The 19,898-nt window shown below is 38.2% G+C and overlaps 5 protein-coding genes across 10 annotated transcripts in view; 3 read left to right on the forward strand and 2 right to left on the reverse strand.

Moving 5' to 3' along the window:
* The window catches only part of LOC118740126 (glucose transporter type 3-like), a 24,188-nt gene extending 23,518 nt beyond the window's left edge, over positions 1-670 (forward strand). The window contains exon 3 of the mRNA XM_036471619.1: positions 485-670. Within this exon, the coding sequence (XP_036327512.1) occupies positions 485-670 (186 nt within the window). The remainder of the gene's footprint in view (positions 1-484) is intronic.
* A 3,056-nt stretch (positions 671-3,726) lies between these two features.
* On the forward strand, positions 3,727-4,642 carry LOC118739056 (39S ribosomal protein L20, mitochondrial). Its single transcript, XM_036470171.1, has 4 exons — positions 3,727-3,988; positions 4,069-4,179; positions 4,248-4,345; positions 4,415-4,642. Exons 1-4 carry the CDS (start codon positions 3,902-3,904, stop codon positions 4,572-4,574), a joined length of 456 nt encoding a protein of 151 aa, XP_036326064.1. The 5' UTR covers positions 3,727-3,901; the 3' UTR covers positions 4,575-4,642.
* LOC118739057 (10 kDa heat shock protein, mitochondrial) lies at positions 4,630-5,847 on the reverse strand. The gene is made up of 3 exons (XM_036470172.1): positions 5,682-5,847; positions 5,295-5,456; positions 4,630-5,012 (listed from the first exon to the last, which is right to left on the reverse strand). Exons 1-3 carry the CDS (start codon positions 5,682-5,684, stop codon positions 4,869-4,871), a joined length of 309 nt encoding a protein of 102 aa, XP_036326065.1. The 5' UTR covers positions 5,685-5,847; the 3' UTR covers positions 4,630-4,868.
* A 1,502-nt stretch (positions 5,848-7,349) lies between these two features.
* LOC118739055 (protein-S-isoprenylcysteine O-methyltransferase) lies at positions 7,350-9,242 on the forward strand (the record flags this gene model as incomplete). Its single annotated transcript, XM_036470170.1, is given in 3 exon segments — positions 7,350-7,892; positions 7,951-8,322; positions 8,631-9,242. Coding segments are annotated over 3 exon segments (891 nt in total). The 3' UTR covers positions 8,919-9,242.
* Positions 9,243-15,745: 6,503 nt separating this feature from the next.
* Positions 15,746-19,898, reverse strand: part of LOC118739058 (facilitated trehalose transporter Tret1-2 homolog) — a 97,198-nt gene continuing 93,045 nt past the window's right edge. For 4 of the 6 annotated variants that reach the window (XM_036470177.1, XM_036470175.1, XM_036470176.1 and 1 more), the window contains 3 exons: positions 19,671-19,894; positions 19,320-19,571; positions 17,683-18,261 (listed from right to left, as the gene is read on the reverse strand). In XM_036470177.1, coding sequence (XP_036326070.1) covers positions 17,683-18,261; positions 19,320-19,571; positions 19,671-19,894 — 1,055 coding nt within the window. Of the gene's footprint in view, positions 18,262-19,319; positions 19,572-19,670; positions 19,895-19,898 lie in introns of all 6 variants that reach the window. The other 2 variants (XM_036470178.1, XM_036470173.1) reach the window with 2 other exon arrangements.

Here is a 19,898-nt window from a genome sequence, read left to right on the forward strand (position 1 = left end):
CGTCAAGATAACGGAAGACGTGTTCAGATATAGGAGTAGCTTATGCCAAGAACGCCTTACATTTGTATTCTTTCTAGCATGCGTTCCACCCTCTAGTATAGCAATCTCGTCTTTCAGCTTTTGATGTTCTTGTTGCAAAACCGTTATCATGTGATTTTGTTTTTTCAGCTGCCTAGCTTTTTCTTCAAGTAAGGAGCGTAGCTCCAACTGCAGGGAGCGATGCTGGAAAATTGCGGAATAGTTCGAAGTTTTCAAATAAAAAATAAGGATTTTTGATCTACTTGTCGTTGCAGTCTTTCCAATTCGGCTGCAGCCAATTGATCCAACTCATTCTGGTCCGTCATAATGGCTTGAGGGGTAGTTAAATATTTTAAAATTTTTCTCAACTATAAAACCTAATCAGCTTTTACTTCTGTATATACATATGCATATTTTGCTCTCGAATGTTTATCTTCCATAAATATATAGTTCTTTTGGTTGTTAGGGTAACAAAGGACCGCGTAACGATGCCAAGCAACAATGGCAACAGGTCTCAGTCGTGTGGATAAATAGTTTAGCATGCAGTTGGCAAGCAATTCCAAAAGACGAAATTCGTATCATGAAATTCAAATTTATTGTTGTAAAGCCCATTGTTCCATCGTCTCCGGTAATCTCCGCCACAAAGGAATAAGAGGCATAAGTCTTTGGCAATCCAAGGGCGGCTCCGCTAGCTTGGCCATGTCTTTTGAATGAACACCGATGCTCCAGTTCTGAAAGTATTAAACTCGGAACCCGCTGGTAGCAACGGAAGAGGGAGAGCCCTACTGCGACGGTAATACCAAGTGGCCTTTTCAACTGGCGTCCTTTGGACAAGAAACGCCTGGCGTGCTTTGTTGAACTCGGCCAAAGTCGGTTAGGCAGTTACAGCGCCAAATAAGAAGAACAATCCGAGGTACGCCTCATCATATGTTGCGAGAATCCACACCTCTACGCTATACAGATAGAGGGGAACAGTGTGATTTTCTTTAATCATGACAGAGTCTTACTAAGTACTTAAATACTTAAGAAGTTCAAGGTAACAGGTGGTCAAAGAAGACTCTTTGATTCCAAGTAGTCAAAGGTCCATCCTACATCAAAGTTATAGCTATCAACAGTGTCTCCTTTGATGAAAGGAGTTCATTAGTTTGGCATTCTTCGTTTACCACCAGCGTTCTGGTAGTTGAAAGACATTAGATCTCTCAAAGCTTTCATTGGTGCTAGTACGAATAGTTATGGAATAAAGCACTAATTAGGTGGCGCTCTCACCTTTGCGGTACAAAGTTTCGTTAGCCCTATAAATTAGAAGTAAGGGCTAAGTAAAGTAAGAAGTAAGGGGTAAGTAAAAAAAGCCATGTCGAGTCAAATAAGGAAGTAAAACGGCATCGCTCAATGAGGCGTCGTCAAGGACAACTTTTAACGGTTACCTCGCCGAACTTCCCCGCTTCTTGACTGCAAGGAGCCTAATCCTCTCCCCTATGAAATCCTCGGCAACCCTTATCACCTCCTCGGCGAAAGAGGTCAAAGGTGTACATGATGGAGTTCGCCCATCTAAACGGGGTTAGGTCACCGGAACAACAGCTCTTGGTTGGTCATTCTGGTCGTAGAACCGGCTGTCGTTCATATATAAGGGCGCGGTCCAGACATACAACCACTTGACCCGACGACGTACCGACGAGCAATCTACGACATTCATAGGGAGTCGATCAACTGCAAATAGAGACCCAGTAAGGTCTGGACACTGCATCCTCAACAACTACTTGTTCAGACTCGACCCCAACATCTCCAATGAGTGTCCGGCATGTGGAGACTCCCCGTATGACACCAACCACCTCTTCACATGCCAGCTCAATCCCACTCAACTAACACCCCTCTCCCTTTGGTCCGACCCTATTGAAACAGTCCGTTTCCTGGGCCTACCGTTAGTTGAACCGAAATAGGCGGGACTTAGTATTGTCGCTACAACAATAACCACAGGTCAGACTACAGCTGGGAATTCACGTCGATGACGAACCAATTCCGACGGCGAATAACCCAAAAATACTCCGAGCTCTGTTCTCGGCACACAACCAAAACCGTGGGGACACCGGGGACTAGCAGGACGCAGTAGATGAAGCTACATACCTTCCAAAATACAACACTCCGGACAGCTATGGGATGCCTTCTGATGACGCCAGAGACCTCCTACATGACGAGACGCAAATGCTCCCAGTCAAGGAGGACAACACATTGATATGTAAGCAGTTCGAAGTAGGGTGTCACAGATGCGGGCAACCGAACAGACACCTGATTGTTGCAGCGTTTAGATTCTTAATGCAAAAATGGAGTTGCATTTAGTTGCATTGATGTAGGTGACGAATTTTGTATGGATAAATGTACATTTAGAGAAGCATTTAGAGCTAAATGCGCTAAATGTGCTTTTACGCGTAAGCATAAACAGCCTATAAAGCTATTCATAGTCGCCTTAGTTTCGACTTTTCTGGCTAAGTACCAACTTAAAATTTAGTTTAGGCTGCAGCTGCAACTAATTCGTAACAAGGAAGAAGTATTTTATCAAATTAAGGGAAAACAGACGAAATATGTAAAAATTAAGTTGGTAGAGGGTGATTTTGATAATATTGAATAATCTCCAATTAAAATTTACAAAGATCGATCCATTTTATTCGGAAGATGAAATTAAATGCGTATTACAATTCGAATAAAGCTAAATCACAAATTTATAATTGGAATAATTTAGATAAATTCTCAAATAATAAGGCAGTTTCACGCTAGTTCTTTTAAAGTAAATTTGTGCATAACATTTAGATATCTACTATTTGTATGTTTCACAGCATGCTTTCGATAAACATCGACTTCACATCACTGCGGTTGTTCGGGTTATTTCACACAATTAACACGAAAATTATATCTTTTTCTTTTGCATAATCATGCAATGAAAATAAAAATTACATAAACGGATGATCTAACTTGACATTATATAATAAAAATGTAATTTTTCTAAAATATTGGCTGCATTTCTTTATTCTGAACGTTTGGAATAAACTTTTTAGTTTACTTATTCTTTAGAACGTTCCTGATGATATGTTAACGTATATTTCAAAGGCATTCTGTTTAATCCGGCTGTGAAATGGGATTATCCGGAATGTATAAAGAAACGCAGCCATTGTTACGATTATCCTCGAAGCTCGTATCGCTGGATTGTTAAATAAATGCTCACTTCTCTGCTCACTTTACTTGTAGCTTGCTGTCTTGTAACTCATAACTCACTTCGCTGTCTGGTGGCGCTTATATACCTGCGCTCGTACGCATGGCAACTCTCGAACGTTCTGAAGTTCATCGCTCATTCTCTTTCTGTCGCTGTTCGCAGTGTTCATCCAACTTGACGTTTCTCTTTGTGGAACATTCTACGTCATTCCTCGAACATTCTGCCTATTTCTCGTTGTTCGCTTTGTGTTGCCGCAGTATTCGCCACAATATCGTAAAGAAAAATCGATACATTTTCACACTCATTTTGCTATATCGTAAACTAAGTCGAAACTACTTAGTAGAAGTCTGAAATGCGACTATGAATAGAGGTAAATTTTAAGTTGGTACTTAAATTTAAGTTGCAACTTTGTTAGTTTCGACTTAGTTGCTGGACTATGAATTAGCGCCATTAAATTTAAATGAAAACTTCATTAAAATTTATTCTTCAAAACATTTTCAATAAAAAAGTCGATGACCCTGTATAATCCACCAGCTGTTGTAAATATAACTCGGGAAACAGCTGTTCAAATTCATTCGATATGTCAAAATTTCATCCGCCTTTCCGCAAAGAGGTTATGTAAATTTTTAATAACAAATTGCGGAAAAAAATTATTAAGAGAATCATACAAATAAATTAAAAATGGTGTCACAAACCCTAGCACTCTTTGTAAGATCACGTGGACCAGATGAATTCTGGCGTAAAAGAAGAATCTTTAAGCTTGCGGCTGTAAGTCTTGAATTCTGTAGCTTTCCCATATCTACTATTCGTAAAAAACTAATATGTTTAATATATCCTTCACACGATAGCACTTTCGTGGACGTAAACGTAATTGCTACTCTATAGCCGTACGAAATGTGCACCGTGCCTTGGTATACGCCACAAAGGGGCGCAAATTGAAAAAGTTGGATATGGCGGAGGTGGGTAAAACGCATATTTCATCTTTAAAACTATTAATATTTTTGTAAACTAAATACCCATATTGCAGCTTTGGTCCAAACGTGTTGAGGCCGGCTGTGAACAATATGGCATTACATTGGAGACATTCAAAGAAACATTGGCCCGCAACAACATTTTATTAAACAAGTAATATTCCCTACTATTGGCTGAAGCAGTATTAAAAGCAACTGTGTAAATTTATTTAATATCTTTCAGGAAAGCTTTGGCTGACCTTGCAATTTGGGAACCCAGGTCTTTCGAAGCATTGGTGAAATTATCAAGAGAGCGCGCGGTTGTGGAATCCCTGCCGGGCCTCAACGAGCGTTCGGTTATGAATCAAGTTTATGGCCTGGCAAACTTGAAACTAGATAAGTAAATAGATTTAGCAGATTTACAACTTCCACCAAGCTTTAAAATAGAAATAAAAAAAATTTCAGAAACAAAGCGTAAAACCGTTTTATTTTCCTTTTAATTTTAACAAACGTATTTACTTAGTGCGCGGACAAGTGAAACAAACATCTGTAAACTAGTCCACTGCAGTAAATGGAAATTACAAGCTAAGGAACAAACTACTTAATTGACCGTCTTATCGCTACCATCAGACGGCCTTACACTATCCACATATGAGGCGTGAGGATTCAACAATTGAATAAAAAAAAAAGTAAAAAAGTTATTCCAACTTCGCCAAAATGTCTGATTCGCGGAAAAGAATGTATTCCTTCTTGTCATCCAACTCTACCTTAGTGCCACCGTATTCGGGCAACAGCACACGGTCGCCTTCTTTAACGCCCACTGGGATATAGTTGCCACTTTGCTGTTTGAAAACAAGAAAACATGGTTGTTTTAACTTTTCTATCCTCGTTTAAAGTACAAAACTGCCTATCTACAAAATGCAAAACCGCGTATGTGAGGTTGCATAAATTATTTTTACTGTAAAACCACACTTATTCAAAAATGGTCCTCTTTTTTAATAAAGCAATCGAATTTTTGGCAAAAAATGTCAAGTACGTGGTTTTGCAGAACGACGATACGCGGTTTTGTACTTTAAATGACGATATACATGTGTATGTATGAAACTTATAGCGCATTAACTTACAGGATTTCTTGCACCAGGTCCAACAGCCACAACTGTGCCTTCCAATACCTTGCCAACCGATTTCTCCGGAAGCAAAATACCGCCCTTTGTGGCCGTCACAGCCTCGGCACGCTGAATCAGGATGCGGTCCAACATGGGCAAGATTTTCTTAATAGCTTGTGCCTGCAAAGAAATTAGTGAGTTTTTAGTAAGCAAATATTCTTTTCTTTGTGGTCTACAAAATGTATTGTAAATTTCGATTTGTTTCCATGTTACACAACAGCCATGTGAAATCAGCCGGACTGTGAAACTAGCTTGATGGCCGGCTGTAGAAACATCGAGAACGCATTTCAAGTACACTATAAATCTCACAATGTTCATTGAAAATGTTTAACTATTCACACTAACCATTATGTTTATTTATTTGCAATAACTTTTAAATGCAGCAATTAGTCTCAAAAACAGGAAAATATTCCTTTATTCGCTGGTTTTTTTAAATAAAAATCTTGCGCAGACACGTGCAGGACGTCTCAATTCGGCTAATCAGAATTTAATAATGAACGGATGAATTTTCTGTCTAAGTTATCGCGTTCCAACGATAACCCATAAATGTGCAGTAGATGAAACAGGGTTAACAACAGCTTTTTATTCGGGAGAAGTAGGGTTGTTCATGGAGATATCGCTTAAGTTTCGAATGGTATTTATGGTATCTATTACTACGTTTATACGTAAGCTATTTGCAAATAAAAATAATTTGCAAATACCTTACTCACTATTTATTCGATGGTGAAAAATTCTTTTTTTATATTGCCTGATTATAAAAAGGCCATAATATGTCCATCGAAAAGGAAAATAAAGTTAAAAATGGCAACGTCTTGATTATAAAAAGGCAATAAGATGACCATCGACACAGAAAATAAACCTAAAGGCCTCGCCAGATAGAAATTTTTTCTGCGTCACAGGGATGCTTTTGACTGACATCGAAGTTAACTCTGTGATTTTGAATAGAAGACGCCGCATTGGCAACACATGCATTGCTGCAACTGATAAAAGCTCTGATCCAATACTTTTCCTGAAAAAATCCTGTAAAACTGTCAAACAGCAAAATTACTCTCTGAAGTGAGAGTAAAAAGTGAGTAACAACAAAAAGTACGGGAACAAAAAACCCATATTTCATGTAGAAACGTCAACCAGTGGTTGCTTGACACTTTTCATGATTTTACCAGAAGAAAAAGTTCGGGGAAAATCTTGCAACTTCATTCTCTACACAACTCTCCAAAAGTCGCTCTCATTTACAGGATTTTGGACAATTTCGGAGTACGGGAACATTTTTCCTGCTACTTCGTGTAAAATCCTTATAAGTTCATGGAGTACTGGATCAGAGCTAATAATCGCCCAACTCTCAACTTTTGACGCGCGTGAATGCGGCAAAACAACAATGTAAGGAACGATTTCACACCAGCTGACGTTTGGCCAATCAAAATGAGCCGTTTTGTTTGCGGCAAAGTTTTCATTGTGCCGCCTCGCCATGTTATGTGCGTCTTGTCAGTCAAAATCATTCCTGTGACGCAGTAAAGAATTTCTATCTGGCGGGGCCTTTATAAACCTCAAACCCTAGTGTGGACAGCAATAGTTAGTGATGTGGTTAAGTTTGATTTGAGATGGTTAACTTTTTGAAGGGGGCATGTTATTATACATTCTGCAATATTTCAATGTGTTTTGATAAAGATGCACTAATTTAGTTTTATTAAAACGAAGTCAAATAAACTTTTTCCTTGTGCGTCTTGAAGAGCTGCTTCTTAAATATATGACTGCAAATTTCTGTTGACGGTAATTCCGCCAGCAGAAATTTGCAGCTCTCTCGGTGTTTTATGCTCTCTTTTTGGCTTTCTTCTGCAAATTTTTCGTTTTAAGAAACGCTTTCCAGCAGAATCCAGTAAAAATTTGTGATAATTATCCGTTAAGAAACAAAGCTAATATGAGCACTCATATGATACTCAGCTGTCTTGTAGGGTTGATACCAATGGTAAATCTTTGGAGATATTGCTGCAAGTATTGATTTATTAATGGACAAATTGTATGAACTTTTCTACTACCTTCTTTGAGGAAAATTTTCTACGAATCTGGCAGCACTTTCGATCAGCTGTTGTTTTGTTTATTTGGCCAGCCTTCAATTTTCGATTTCCATTTTTTTTTCAAAAAAATAAAAGTTTGACTGAAGAAAAGGAACTATCCTTAATATACGAATTGGCACAAATTGGGCAATTTAGGGATTTACGAAAAGCAAAAACCAACCATAGGTATTCGAAAGCACAAAATAACGTGGTAACAAAAAGTTAAGGAAGGTGGAGCCGTCGGCCAGACTGTCAATCGTAAAAAGAGTGTGTCATGAACACAGGGCAACGACCAACAACCGTGGACGCCAAATTGTGCCATGAAGGGCGTTTGAGTTTATATTGCTATCTAGGTACAGGTTTTGTTGTATTTATTGCAACAGCTCCACAAATCTACTATGACACCGTACCAGATGTTTGGGGTGCTATCATGTGGGGGCCGGTCTTATACTATGCGTTAATTAATATGGTTATTCGTTATTTATTGCGCGACAACGACTATCAGGTGAGTCATATAAAGTGTATATCATTTAAAGTGTAGTACAAACTTTACTAACTTGCAGATTGCGCTACGCTCTTCCTTCTTGGGGTTTGTTGAAGCGATCAGTGTGCTTATAGTACTATTTGCGCCTAATGATTTAAAACAGTTCGGCGTTTATGCATTCTTTATGGCATTTTTCCATTATTCAGAATTTCTAGCCATTGCGTGGTGTAATCCAACCAGCCTTTCGGTAGATTCATTTATATTGAATCACTCCATACACTATGCACTGGCAGCAGTGGCTAGTTGGTTCGAGTTCGGGCTAGAAGTATGGTTGCTGCCAAGTTTTAAAGGTTTCTATTACATTTGGCTAATTGGTGTGGTACTTTGCACAGTTGGCGAAATTATACGAAAAGTAGCTATGATAACTGCACGCAACAGTTTTACGCATTTGGTTGGTATAACTCGTCCTGTTAAATACAAGGCAGTGTCTACACACACGCGCCGCGGTAACTTTTACTGTAGATCCACGGAAAAATTACCGTAGATCCACGGTAAAAATTACCGTAGATCTACGGTAAAATTACGTGGATTATGTGTTGCCGGAGAAGTGGGACAAAACTTCTTTCGGCGTAAGTTTTACCGTGGATCTACGGTAATTTTTACCGTGGATCTACGGTAAAAGTTACCTTGGCGCGTGTAAGTAGACACTTCCTAAATACAAATGCTCATGCACATATTTTCACACCTTTCCCTTTATAGGTGCAATACGAAAAAGCTGATAATCATAAATTGATAACACACGGCATTTATGCGTATATGCGACACCCATCGTATGTTGGCTGGTTTTGGTGGTCTGTGGGCACACAAATAATACTGCTCAATCCGTTATGCATATTGATCTACACGATTGTCTCGTGGAAATTCTTCCACGATCGCATTTACATGGAGGAAATTACTTTACTGAATTTCTTTCGCTCAGATTATCATAAATATCAGCAAAATGTGCCCACTGGTTTGCCATGCATTAATGGATATTTGCTGGACTAGCTGCAACCAACTGCTGAAGCAAGTGAGCTGGAGTTGCAACCATGTGCTGTGCAAGTGAACACCATTTCTTAAAGTAAGCTTATCAAAGATGCACTTTAACAGTAATTACTAAGTGTGTATTAAAAAGTAGTAGACAACTATGTACGTATTTATTTGGGATTTTTTCGTTTTTAAGCAATAATCTATTGTAAATAGCATTTTCTAACAAAGCATATATACATATGTTTCAACTAAAAATAAGTTGTTGAGTTGCTTATTTAGTTAATAATGAATTTTAACAATATGTATCTACATAAGTCATATCGAGCAGGGACTAAAAATTAATTTAACTAACTCTATAAAAAATAAAATGTAAAACTTAAATGCCTATCTGTATTTTGATAGAAACTTTATTTCTCTCTCTCTGTATATGGCTCCCGGCATACTCCCGTTATGGTCCTTAAATTATTCGAGTCTGACGAGAATGATTGGCCAAGAACGATAGTAATCGGTATACGAGACGAGTAGTAGGTTCATGACTTATAAACCGAAATATTTATTTTGACGTGACGAGTTGCGCGTTCACGACTTGTACGATTCGAGAGCCCAGGATGGCGAAGTTCGCAGGCCGTGACCTCGTTCGAGAAACGAATAACGTAGTTGGCGTTTTGGAGCGTGTTGGTTGGTCTCCCAACCGGTCCGACCCGAGAATTTACCGGAACGTGACGAGCATATGACTGATATGCTACTCCGTCCTTGGTTGATGCAACTTTCGTGTATGTTCTGACCGCCGTACCCACGCTAGTGGACAAGTGACCACCACCAGACAGTAACACATAGCGGCAAGCGCATCCAATGTAGGCAAGTCCACATATTCCCACCCCCAAGATACAGTAATGGAGGCCTAGGGTTCATCTTACGCCACACTGTGCAGGATCTTCTAATCCAAGAAGATATTGGCGGCAGAGATACCATCCCAGAATGTCAGGAATTTTTAGCTATACGGTTACATACAGTGTTGCGCTATGAAAATGTCTCTGAGAGGTGAAAACCGAATCTTTCGGATAACTCGCGGAGATCCGCCCTAATTTCGTGACTGAAGCTGCTGCCCAGGACCATTCATGCCAAGGCAAATCCGGGAATCCCTGTATCAGTGATCATAAGTGTCTTAAGTGGAAGAGCGCCTGCAACTTCACCTCCGGCGAGAGTAGGCATTTTGTAAACCGTGAAGTCCCTGATCACAGCCTTAGCCTCGGAACTCGTTGGTCTCGATGAGCTACACATATAGATTAACTAACTAATTTCCTTAAAGTGTCCTTGGCCACTTTCATCGGGAAACCCCCAAACAAATGGACTTCTACCCCGCGACAGCTATTCTACCCCAGTAGAGAATACATACACATGTAGCCTTACGACTCCCGTACTTTACATTGCTACCCCACCCCCGTTACGCATCAACGTGACTTTGGTAGAGTCCCCAGTACAATCACAGCACCTAACGTCATAAAAACTCTCTATTAACTCACGACCTTAACCGAAACCGTCTCTGCGTGAGAAGCGTTTTAGTAATGTTTAGACTTGTCGAAAAGTCTAAGACATATTTCTTCCGCCGGGACGAAAAGAGTGGACGTCGAATTATCTGAGTGTTTGGCAGACATCAGCAGTCTTTCGAAACAAACTTCGAAGGTAAGATGAATTAAGCATAGAGCCCTTCAGGTTGGTGTTCTCTCCCACTACTTTTAAGCTATTTTATATCTCGAAGGTTCTTTATCCACTGGAGGGGTTTCACTGATTTCATATGCTGAGGACTGCTCGATATTGGTGTCAGGCTATGACATTCAGGAATTACTTTACTCATTTCTTCACTGTATGAATCCCATGCCCCTTCATTTAAAAAATAAATGGTCAACCCATTCAAAAAGGAAGTCAAATTGCATTTAGACGTCCTCGTCGACGGCACACCTAGTATAACGACGGCTATACTTTTGAGAGCCTCCGCTGCTTTGAAAGACCCGCTTAAAGACGTAATGCTTGACCCCGACATACCTTAGAAGGATTTCCACATGGCACCACCTCTCCATTTGCAGAGTTAAACCTTCATGGCTAACACCCTTTTCTCTCTGACTCGACACCTCGAAACAGTAAGTTTCTCGAGGCTACCGTTAGATGAGCTTGACAAGGATTGACTAGGCTGCCGAATTAGGCAGTATTCAGTAGAAAATCACTCTAAAATCCTCGGTCTGCTCTATATTGCGATTCGAAAAGCAAATCATTCGGATTCGAATACTTGGCACTATGAATTTGTATAAGTCCGTGTCGGCTTTCGAATCGCATCGAGTATCCAGTCGCAATACCGAGTAGAGCCCCTGGCTTTTAAGTTTGATCGTGTCCTTTCCTTATTGGTTCATGCAACAGCGATAGGAATCAAAATTTGGAAGCAGAAAAAAAGTCACCAAATTGCTTTCCGGCAGCAAGTGAAAAAAGACAGAGACCCAAATGAGTGTCCGACATGCGGATAGACACCGCACGACTCGAAACATCTCTTCGTTTGCCCGGAAAACCCGTCACAGCTAACGGCTTTGTCCCTGTGGAATGACCCCATTGAGGCTGCACGCTTGGCGCCCAGCGCACCAAGTCTCTACTTAATCTAAGGAGGCAGGACATTCGCATAGTGACTGCAGTTTTCACTGGATATTGTCTGATTGGATTACACGCAGCTAGACTGGGCGTACCCTGGAACGACTACTGCAGATGCTGTGTTGATGAAGACGAAGGGGAAACCATCCCACATCTTCTCTGCTATTGCCCGGCTCTGTCAAAACGGAGAGCAAAAGCTCTTGGGAGCTATTTCTTCGACGATCTCGATGACCGCAAAGCGGTGAACGTTAGAAGCCTATGCACTTTCTTGCTAAACACCAAGTGGTTTACAGGGAAACGGGGCTAGTTAAAAAACCCTCATGCGGTATCACAAATGATCCTGAGTCTAATTGAGTCCTACTTTGGACTGCCGCCCAACCCAACCTAACCTAACCTAGTCTAGAGCTAAAGCCCCAAGGAAACCCAAAAGTTTCAGCGGAGGCAGAGAGTAAATCTGCGTAGCCTATAGCCGAAGTTCCGCAAATGTTTCTGCATCGCATTACACGAGGTTCATAGAGGTTTCTGTTGTATCGCGGTAACGACAGGGGACACCTGAGCTGATGCCTTGGGTAGAGGCGATACGCAGTTTTCAGACGTCAAAAACACAGCTGCACTTGCACTACCCAGCAGTAAAGCGGGCTATGTAGGAAGCTGCCCTCCTCCAATATTCCTTTTATTATTCCTTCGTAACCACCTAAGCCATTTTGTTCGCATACAAAAAAAACCACGCCAGTCGTCCCCCATCTGCGCTAACTGAAAATGCCAAGTTCTTTTTCACCCGGTCTTCCATCGTAGACGAAATCTTCTTCTGCTACCATCAGCGGTTCGGAATTTGGTATCTTCCGATTGAGCAATAACACTACCTCCATCAGAATTGGGTAGGTCACCTCCGAGCAGTTCGATGCCAAAGGAGATTTCAGACAGCACCACTCGCTATCGTGAGAAACAATGTTTTACGCAGAAAAGTCATATTTGAAAACTGTGATAAATTAATCGGAATATTCAGAAATGTCCAAAGAACTCAAAACGTATTAGTACTTTCAATAATATCTGCTGAGGCACGTTCTAACAGTTATGAGTTAATAACTTCCTTAACAATTTTTTATGGAAATATTATAATAAATCTGGGTTGCTAAATTATCAACACCTTAATAACACGGCTTATTTTTCAAGAAATATTTTCTTCAAAAAGATATTACTAATTTGTAGGACCGAGTAGGATCTTCATTCCTTTACCAAAAACTAATGCAGAGGTCCATTTAAGGATCTACGAAAATAAAAGCCGCGCATACTCGCGCCATAAAGAGTGGCGGCCATTTTTATTTCACGAGACCAACACTAGCAGTTTTTTCAAATAACATAAAGTGTATTAAAATATTAAAAATGTATGCAATTTATTATATATTTAGCATCATATCATTTATAAGATGTGTCTTAACAAAGCTGAAGTAAATTTTCAAAAATCCAATAACGAATCCAAAATGGCGTTCAAGAATTATAAAAATTACTGAATTTTCATGAAATTCGGCATTTAGCGGTTCTTAAGTTCGCCCATTACAAATTTCAAACAAGTTTTTGAAAATTCATAATGCAAAATCCAATATGGCGTCCGAAATGTCCAAAAATTCATACCTGAAGAACTTTATTTAAAAATGAGAAAACTGAAGTTTTGGAAATGAATTTCGTATAAAATAAAAAAAATCTTTTAAAAACTGTTGGGGCCTAGATTAAATTGTTTGGGCTGAGCATATAGCAGACGGCCCCAACTATCCCAAATTTATAAATATAATTACTGTTATTATTTCATAATTTGATCATAAATTCATTTTAGATATGTTTCCTCATATGTAATAATTAAAATTTTGCTAAACAAACATTTTATATTACTCAACTGAAAATGACAGTTGATTGGTCAGTTGTCAAACGAAAAAGTTTGAATGTGATACATAACATGAGATCAGTGAGCCTTAAAACATAGTAGGTACGTTTAATTCGTGGGAAATTTTCCTTATTTTTAGAGAAATTGACAGTCCCTTCGACAGTCATAAACTCTTAAGGTTTTAATTTGACACGCAATTCGTGATTAGCATGTCTAAAAGCCTATTCAGTGGCATTTCGAAAAAGATTGTCTTATTTTTAGAAAAATTCATAGTTCATTCGACAGCTGTCAACTGTCAGGGTCTTAATTTGACACAAAATTCGTGATCAGCATGTCTGAAAACCTAATAAGTGTCATTTTTTTAAAAGACTGTCTTATTTTTAGAAAAATTCACAGTTCATTTGAAAGCTGTCAACCAACTGTCAAGGTTTTAATTTGACATGAAACTCGTGATCAGTATGTCAAAAAACGTAATCAGTGGTATTTTGAAAAATATTTTCTTAATTGTAGAGAAATTGGCAGTTGATTTAATAGCTCGCAACTGTCAAACTATAAATTTTATCGCACATTCGGATTTAGCATCACAACAATACTACGATCCCGCAGTTTTATTATAATCGTAACAGAGTTTTTAATTTTTCGCGTAAAACAGGGCTTCTCCGACCACTGTGCTCCGGTCCGGTTGATGCAGCAGGCTAAGTACCTACAGAGCCAAATCGCTAACACCTGCTCGACAAGTGGAAATTGCGCACACAACACCGCCCCCTGTTTGCCTGCCCAACTACCCAACTAGAAATAGAGTCACCAAGGGAGACTGCGCGCTCTTTGAGACTTTGGCAGCAGCGGCCAGATAGGGAAGATAATCAGTAGTGCTCGGAATGTCATGCATTAAAAAATTTAAAATATGCGCATATAATATGTACCAAAAAATTCAAAAATATGCGTTATAAACAAGTAAAATATGCAATTAAAGTTATTTTCCTAATATTTCATTGGTGGTACACGAATAAATAACAATTGTACTAGTATTTTAACAGGTAAAGAACAATGGTTCTAAAATACAATATATATTTATGTAGGTTTATAATCAAGCAGCTTGCTACAATCTTGTGTAAATAGGAACATTGACAGTTTAATAGTGGTTCAGCCGAATGTTTCGTTGGTTTAAGTGGATTGTCACCCTGGTGACAAGCAATTAGCAAGTGTGCCATTTTGATTACACAACTCGCACAACCTACAGCCATTTCGCGGCTTTTATGAATTTCAGTACGTACATAGTAAACATAGAGAGAGGGGCAGTTGCACTCTAAAATAAGCTGCTTGGCCTTTAAGTGATAATTTTCTTAAATTTTTGCGTGGGACACATACAGTGCGGAGTCGCACCCTGCTAGTTCGTCCGCTGCCTCGTTTCCATTAACGTACCTATGTCCCGGGACCCATATTAGGGTAATTTCAGATATTTAGATGAATATTTGGGAAACAATTATAGGTATTTTTTTTTCAAGAGATTTCGCACTAAATTTCAATGCTTGTAAATCAAAAAGACATAAAAGCAAGAATATGCCAAAACCATATGCATTTATTTTAAAATATACTAATATATGTGCAAAAAATATACAAAAACAGGTATTTTTGCAAAATATGCAAAACCATGCATTTACCGCAAAATATGCAAAAATATGCACTAACGATTGAGCGCCACCTTAAAGGAAATTTCATGATTCGTAAAGCTAACTTAACCATTTCCTTTTGAAGATGCCGTGTAAACACATGCATTTGCATGAGATTCCGAGCCCTAATGATAAGTAACACCAAATTTGTTAGAAAATGCTGCCAGAACAATAAAAACACACATTAAAATGCATGCAACAATCTAGAAAAAACAGGAACAGTCTAGAAAAAATGGCAGCCCCAAATAAATTTATTTCTGTACGATCCACCTTACCGATGAAGATTCTCCTGTGTATGCACGAGTTTTAATTTCGTGTTCGAATAGAACGCTAACAATGTATTTTTACAAAAATCATAGTTTTTACTTTATTAAATATTTTTGCATTAACATGGCTTTTTGTCTTTCAAACGTGTTTGCATTTTTACATATGTATTTTACACAGTAACTATATAGTAGATATTTATGTATGTATATTGGCAATAAATTAAAAAATACAAAATAGGTTTTTTTTTATAACTTAAAGCTAAATTAGCATAGAATGTATTTTGCATTAGTGCGGAAATTAGAATTACATATAACAGAAAATAAAATTTAACAAATCAAACGAATTTAAATAAAATGGCAAATTAAAACGATTAAAATTTCGAATGAAACCTTTGCTTTGTGCGTGGAAAGTTTTAAAGCTTTCAGTGCCAAGCGATCTACTAACAAACACATTAATAAATATCTAAATGCATTTGTAGTGAGTGATTATAGTTATTAATTTGGGCGCTACTAACATTTTTTTTTGTGGCTGAAGGTGCTTTTCGTAAAAGTTGCAAGTTACTGTTTTTGAAAAAGAGAAATTTCTAAAATATTTGTACGCCTATGTGCGCGCATTTACTTAAACACAAGACAAAATGCATTAACACTGAATGTAATATGTAATCTAAAAAGCTTCAAAATGCAATTTACAATTAGAATGACAAAATAGATTTGACTAAAATACATTAAATGCGTTTTTAAGTTGTTTTTTTTTTACTGCTGACGATCTTTTTGTGTTTTGTTGTGTTTTTTTTTTATGATATTGTGTTTTTGTTTTTTGTAAACTCTAATATGCTTATTTTGGAGTTATGCTATATTGTGTAACTACGGTGGTTTAATGCTAACATTTTTTCAAATCTCAACATTTTATTTTCAAACAAAATTTTCTTGCCAACAAACTTCTTACATACAACTAGCTTCCTTGACACACATAATAAACGCGCACGCACTTTTGCTGCCTTAATGTACTGCAGTGTCACCGTAATTCTGCTTACATAACTTCTTAATTAACCTAACTCAGAATAGGCCTTACAATTTTACAACATTCAAGTGTATTTTAAACATTTTATGTTTTTGCTTATTTTGTTATTATTTAAGCAATTTAGCTTTTTTTTTGCTTTAGGATTATTTATTCCTTGACCTTCAGTCTTCTCTGTTAGTTCTATTGCAGCGTATGTTAATGCATATTACTTACATTAACATTCGCTGACTTATTCATGCTAACTTCTCTGTTAGTTGCATTTTCATTTGTTTTCAGCGCTGTTAGCTACATTTACGCATGCCAACTGCACTGTTAACTTCTTAGCTGTTTAACTGTCAGCATAGATAAGTTTTCAGGGCAACATTTTTGCCTTTTTAATTGCAGAATTAAATTAAATTATTAAAACAAAAATATCTTAAAAATTACTTAGATAGGGGCCAAGATTTTTATATTTTACTCGGCTGTTCATGTTCATTTCGAAACAAGAGATGGGTGGAGAGTGTTTTTATAATATCTACGCAGATGTTAACAAAAAATTTAATTTTATAAATTGAGATTTTTAAAATTTTTCACAATTGAATTTTTTTCAAGAATTAAAATTTTTTTTTTATTTTAAATTCAGTATTTGCTCTTCAAAATTTAAAATTTTGGTTTTATGTGCTGTCTACTAAAAGTGCATTCGATTAAAATAACTATAAAACTGCAATGAAGCAAAATTGAGTATACGAAGTTTTACAATAATTTAAAACAACACAAAAAATAATAACAATTTTGACGCACAAATATAATTATACAGTTTATGCGCATAATCTACTACAAAAACAAAAATTACATAATTATATAATTATATAAATGTAAATTCCCCTTTGTAGAATTGTTAAACGCAGCGAAGGAGTTAATTTTTTTTTTAATTTTTGCTTCCATAAATTAGCTTCCTTTTCAGACGCATGCATCCATACTTAATTTTAGACTTAATCGTTAAGAGACTGTATGTATGTAAGTATGTATGTAAATATATATGCATATGTATGATCATTCAACATGCGGTGTATGTGTGTGAATGTGTTTTGCTTGTGTATTGATAGTAACTAAAGTTATGCAATACTTTTCAATAAACAAAAAAAAAAAACAATAATTTATGTTGAAAAGCTTTAATACGTTCAACTCCTTCTCCCTCTTCTTCTTCAGCCACTTCGCGATCAACTGCTCCGCGAAATGCTTCTCTTCTCACACCACAATCCATCTCCCTGCATGCATCCCTGTTTTTTCGGTTTTCCTTTAGTAGGTGTTAGCGTTGAATCTCGACTTTGCCTTAAACAGCACCATTCACTGCTGCTGCTTGTGACGTCGTGCTCGCATTCTTGCCCTCCAATTCGGCTTGTATCTCATTCAAACTCTTGCCCTTTGTCTCTGGCACAATAAAGAATACAAAGAAAACTCCAATAATGGTAATCGCCGAGAAGAGCCAGAAGGTTTGTCCTTTGCCCAATGAGTCACTTAGATTCACAAATGATTTTGTTACAAGGAAAGCCAAAGCCCAATTAGTTGTACCGGCAATGGAACCAGCCACTCCCTTAATATCGGCCGCAAATACTTCACCCATCATCAACCATGGTACTGGTCCGAAGCCGAGTGAGAAGAGTACAATAAAGACGCACAAGCTGACGACAGGCAACCAACCGAGCGTAGCCACTGAATTGGCATCTTGATCCTGCATGTAAAAGTAGATACCCATGGAAATGGTAGCGAGTGCCATAATAAGGCCTGAGGTGAGCAACAATAGACGACGTCCCAGCTTGTCAACAACAATTGTGGATACAAAAGTGGCGATGAATTGCATTATGCCGACGACAATGGTTGAGAGATTAGCATCGATGCCGGTTTGCGCATCCTATGGGGGAGAGGAAATAGAAGAAAGAGTTATTGAATTGAAGTAAAAAATATGTGAAAAAGGTGTTTTGATAAGTGTAAGTATGAGGAAAGTGGTGGAGAGCTGAGAGGTGGCGGGATCAGTACTTTAACTTAAAATTAAGCTCAAGCTCTGTTTAAGTCAAATTCATAAGATTCTACAGACCTTTGTTGATAGTTAGTGATGCTTAAGGCTCAAGTGGTTGGACTTAAACTTTGTATATGACCTAATTATTATACCTATTTCCAAACACTTTTCGGGTTCAACGAGATCGGCTATCTTGCTACAGGTTTGATTAAGTTGAGCAGTATGTCTTTAGAATTGAGGGATTTTGGCACAACTTACCGTCATCCCTTAGAGCTTTTCCAATGAAATCGTACCTAGATCTGGGGACGCATACTGGGCTGGTCAGAAACAGGTAGCAGTAGAAAGTCTTGGAAAATAACTTTTGACATCAATACCGCCCAAAATGCGGGCTGGTTCATATAATTTTGCAAACCGTAGCCGTAAGAGTCAAATAATATGTAGACTATAGAGCTCACTTGCTTGTAATGCACTGCAATCAGATAAAATAATGATATAGAAACTTTCTGCGTAGCATTTACTCTGATCACAGCAGGTTTTTACGTCCTTCGCCTTCAGCGGATCTACTGGACTTGAAATGTAGCACGCCTCTATGGTCTTACTTGGTCCGCGAACCTTGTCTACGGAAAACTTTGTGTACTGAGAGTGTTTCGCAAGCCTTCTTTCTGAACAAAACGCAACGTTTCTCAACTCCCAATGATCAGCTCGCCTGAAGAACAACATACTAACCTAATACGCGCTCGCAAAGGAGCCGGTTTCATGAACCAAAAATTCCGCATAGTCCGTACTTTTAAATAACACAACTTTTAATGGAAAATATTTGCAAGCGTCAATAGAGTCTGTGGGTTTCTAGGGATCTCATGAGACACATGTGTGGTCTCGTTAAAAAATAAATCCCTCGTCCACTCTCTCAACTTCACTTTCTTACATTGCTTTTTCCACTTTTGAATACTCACCTCGAAAATTTTGGCCGAGTAGAAAATGACAGCGTTAATACCACATAATTGCTGGAAGAACATAAGGCCCAAACTGATGAGCAAAGCCTTTCGTGTGACGGGACGTGACAGACCCACCCACCAGGAAACCTGATTCTCATTAATCTTTAGCTGGGTTTCGCGTAATTCCTCAATTTCAGCCTTATATTCATAGTCCTTGCCACGTAGCCATTGAATGGATTTGATAGCACCTTCATCCTTATTTTTAATAACCTACACATAAAAAAAGAAACATTGTATTAGCTAAATAGGGGTCGTTCAAAAATTCAACATTATTTTTTAACTGTCTAACTAGGAATTAAAGTTACTCACCAAATATGTGGGTGATTCCGGCATGAATACGAAAATGACACCAAATACCAATGGTATCACACCGCATACGATGCTCATCCAAAACACACTCAATCCCGCACCGATGGCATACACAAACAATATACCCGCCGTTATCATAAGTTGAAAGAAGCTACCAAGCGTGCCACGTATCTCCTTCTGCGCTATCTCACCCGTATACATAGGTGCGGCTACACAGAATGCACCACC

Source organism: Rhagoletis pomonella, unplaced genomic scaffold (assembly GCF_013731165.1).
Source record: "Rhagoletis pomonella isolate Grant_MI unplaced genomic scaffold, Rhpom_1.0 Rhpom_scaffold_00005, whole genome shotgun sequence".
Lineage (NCBI taxonomy): Eukaryota > Metazoa > Arthropoda > Insecta > Diptera > Tephritidae > Rhagoletis > Rhagoletis pomonella.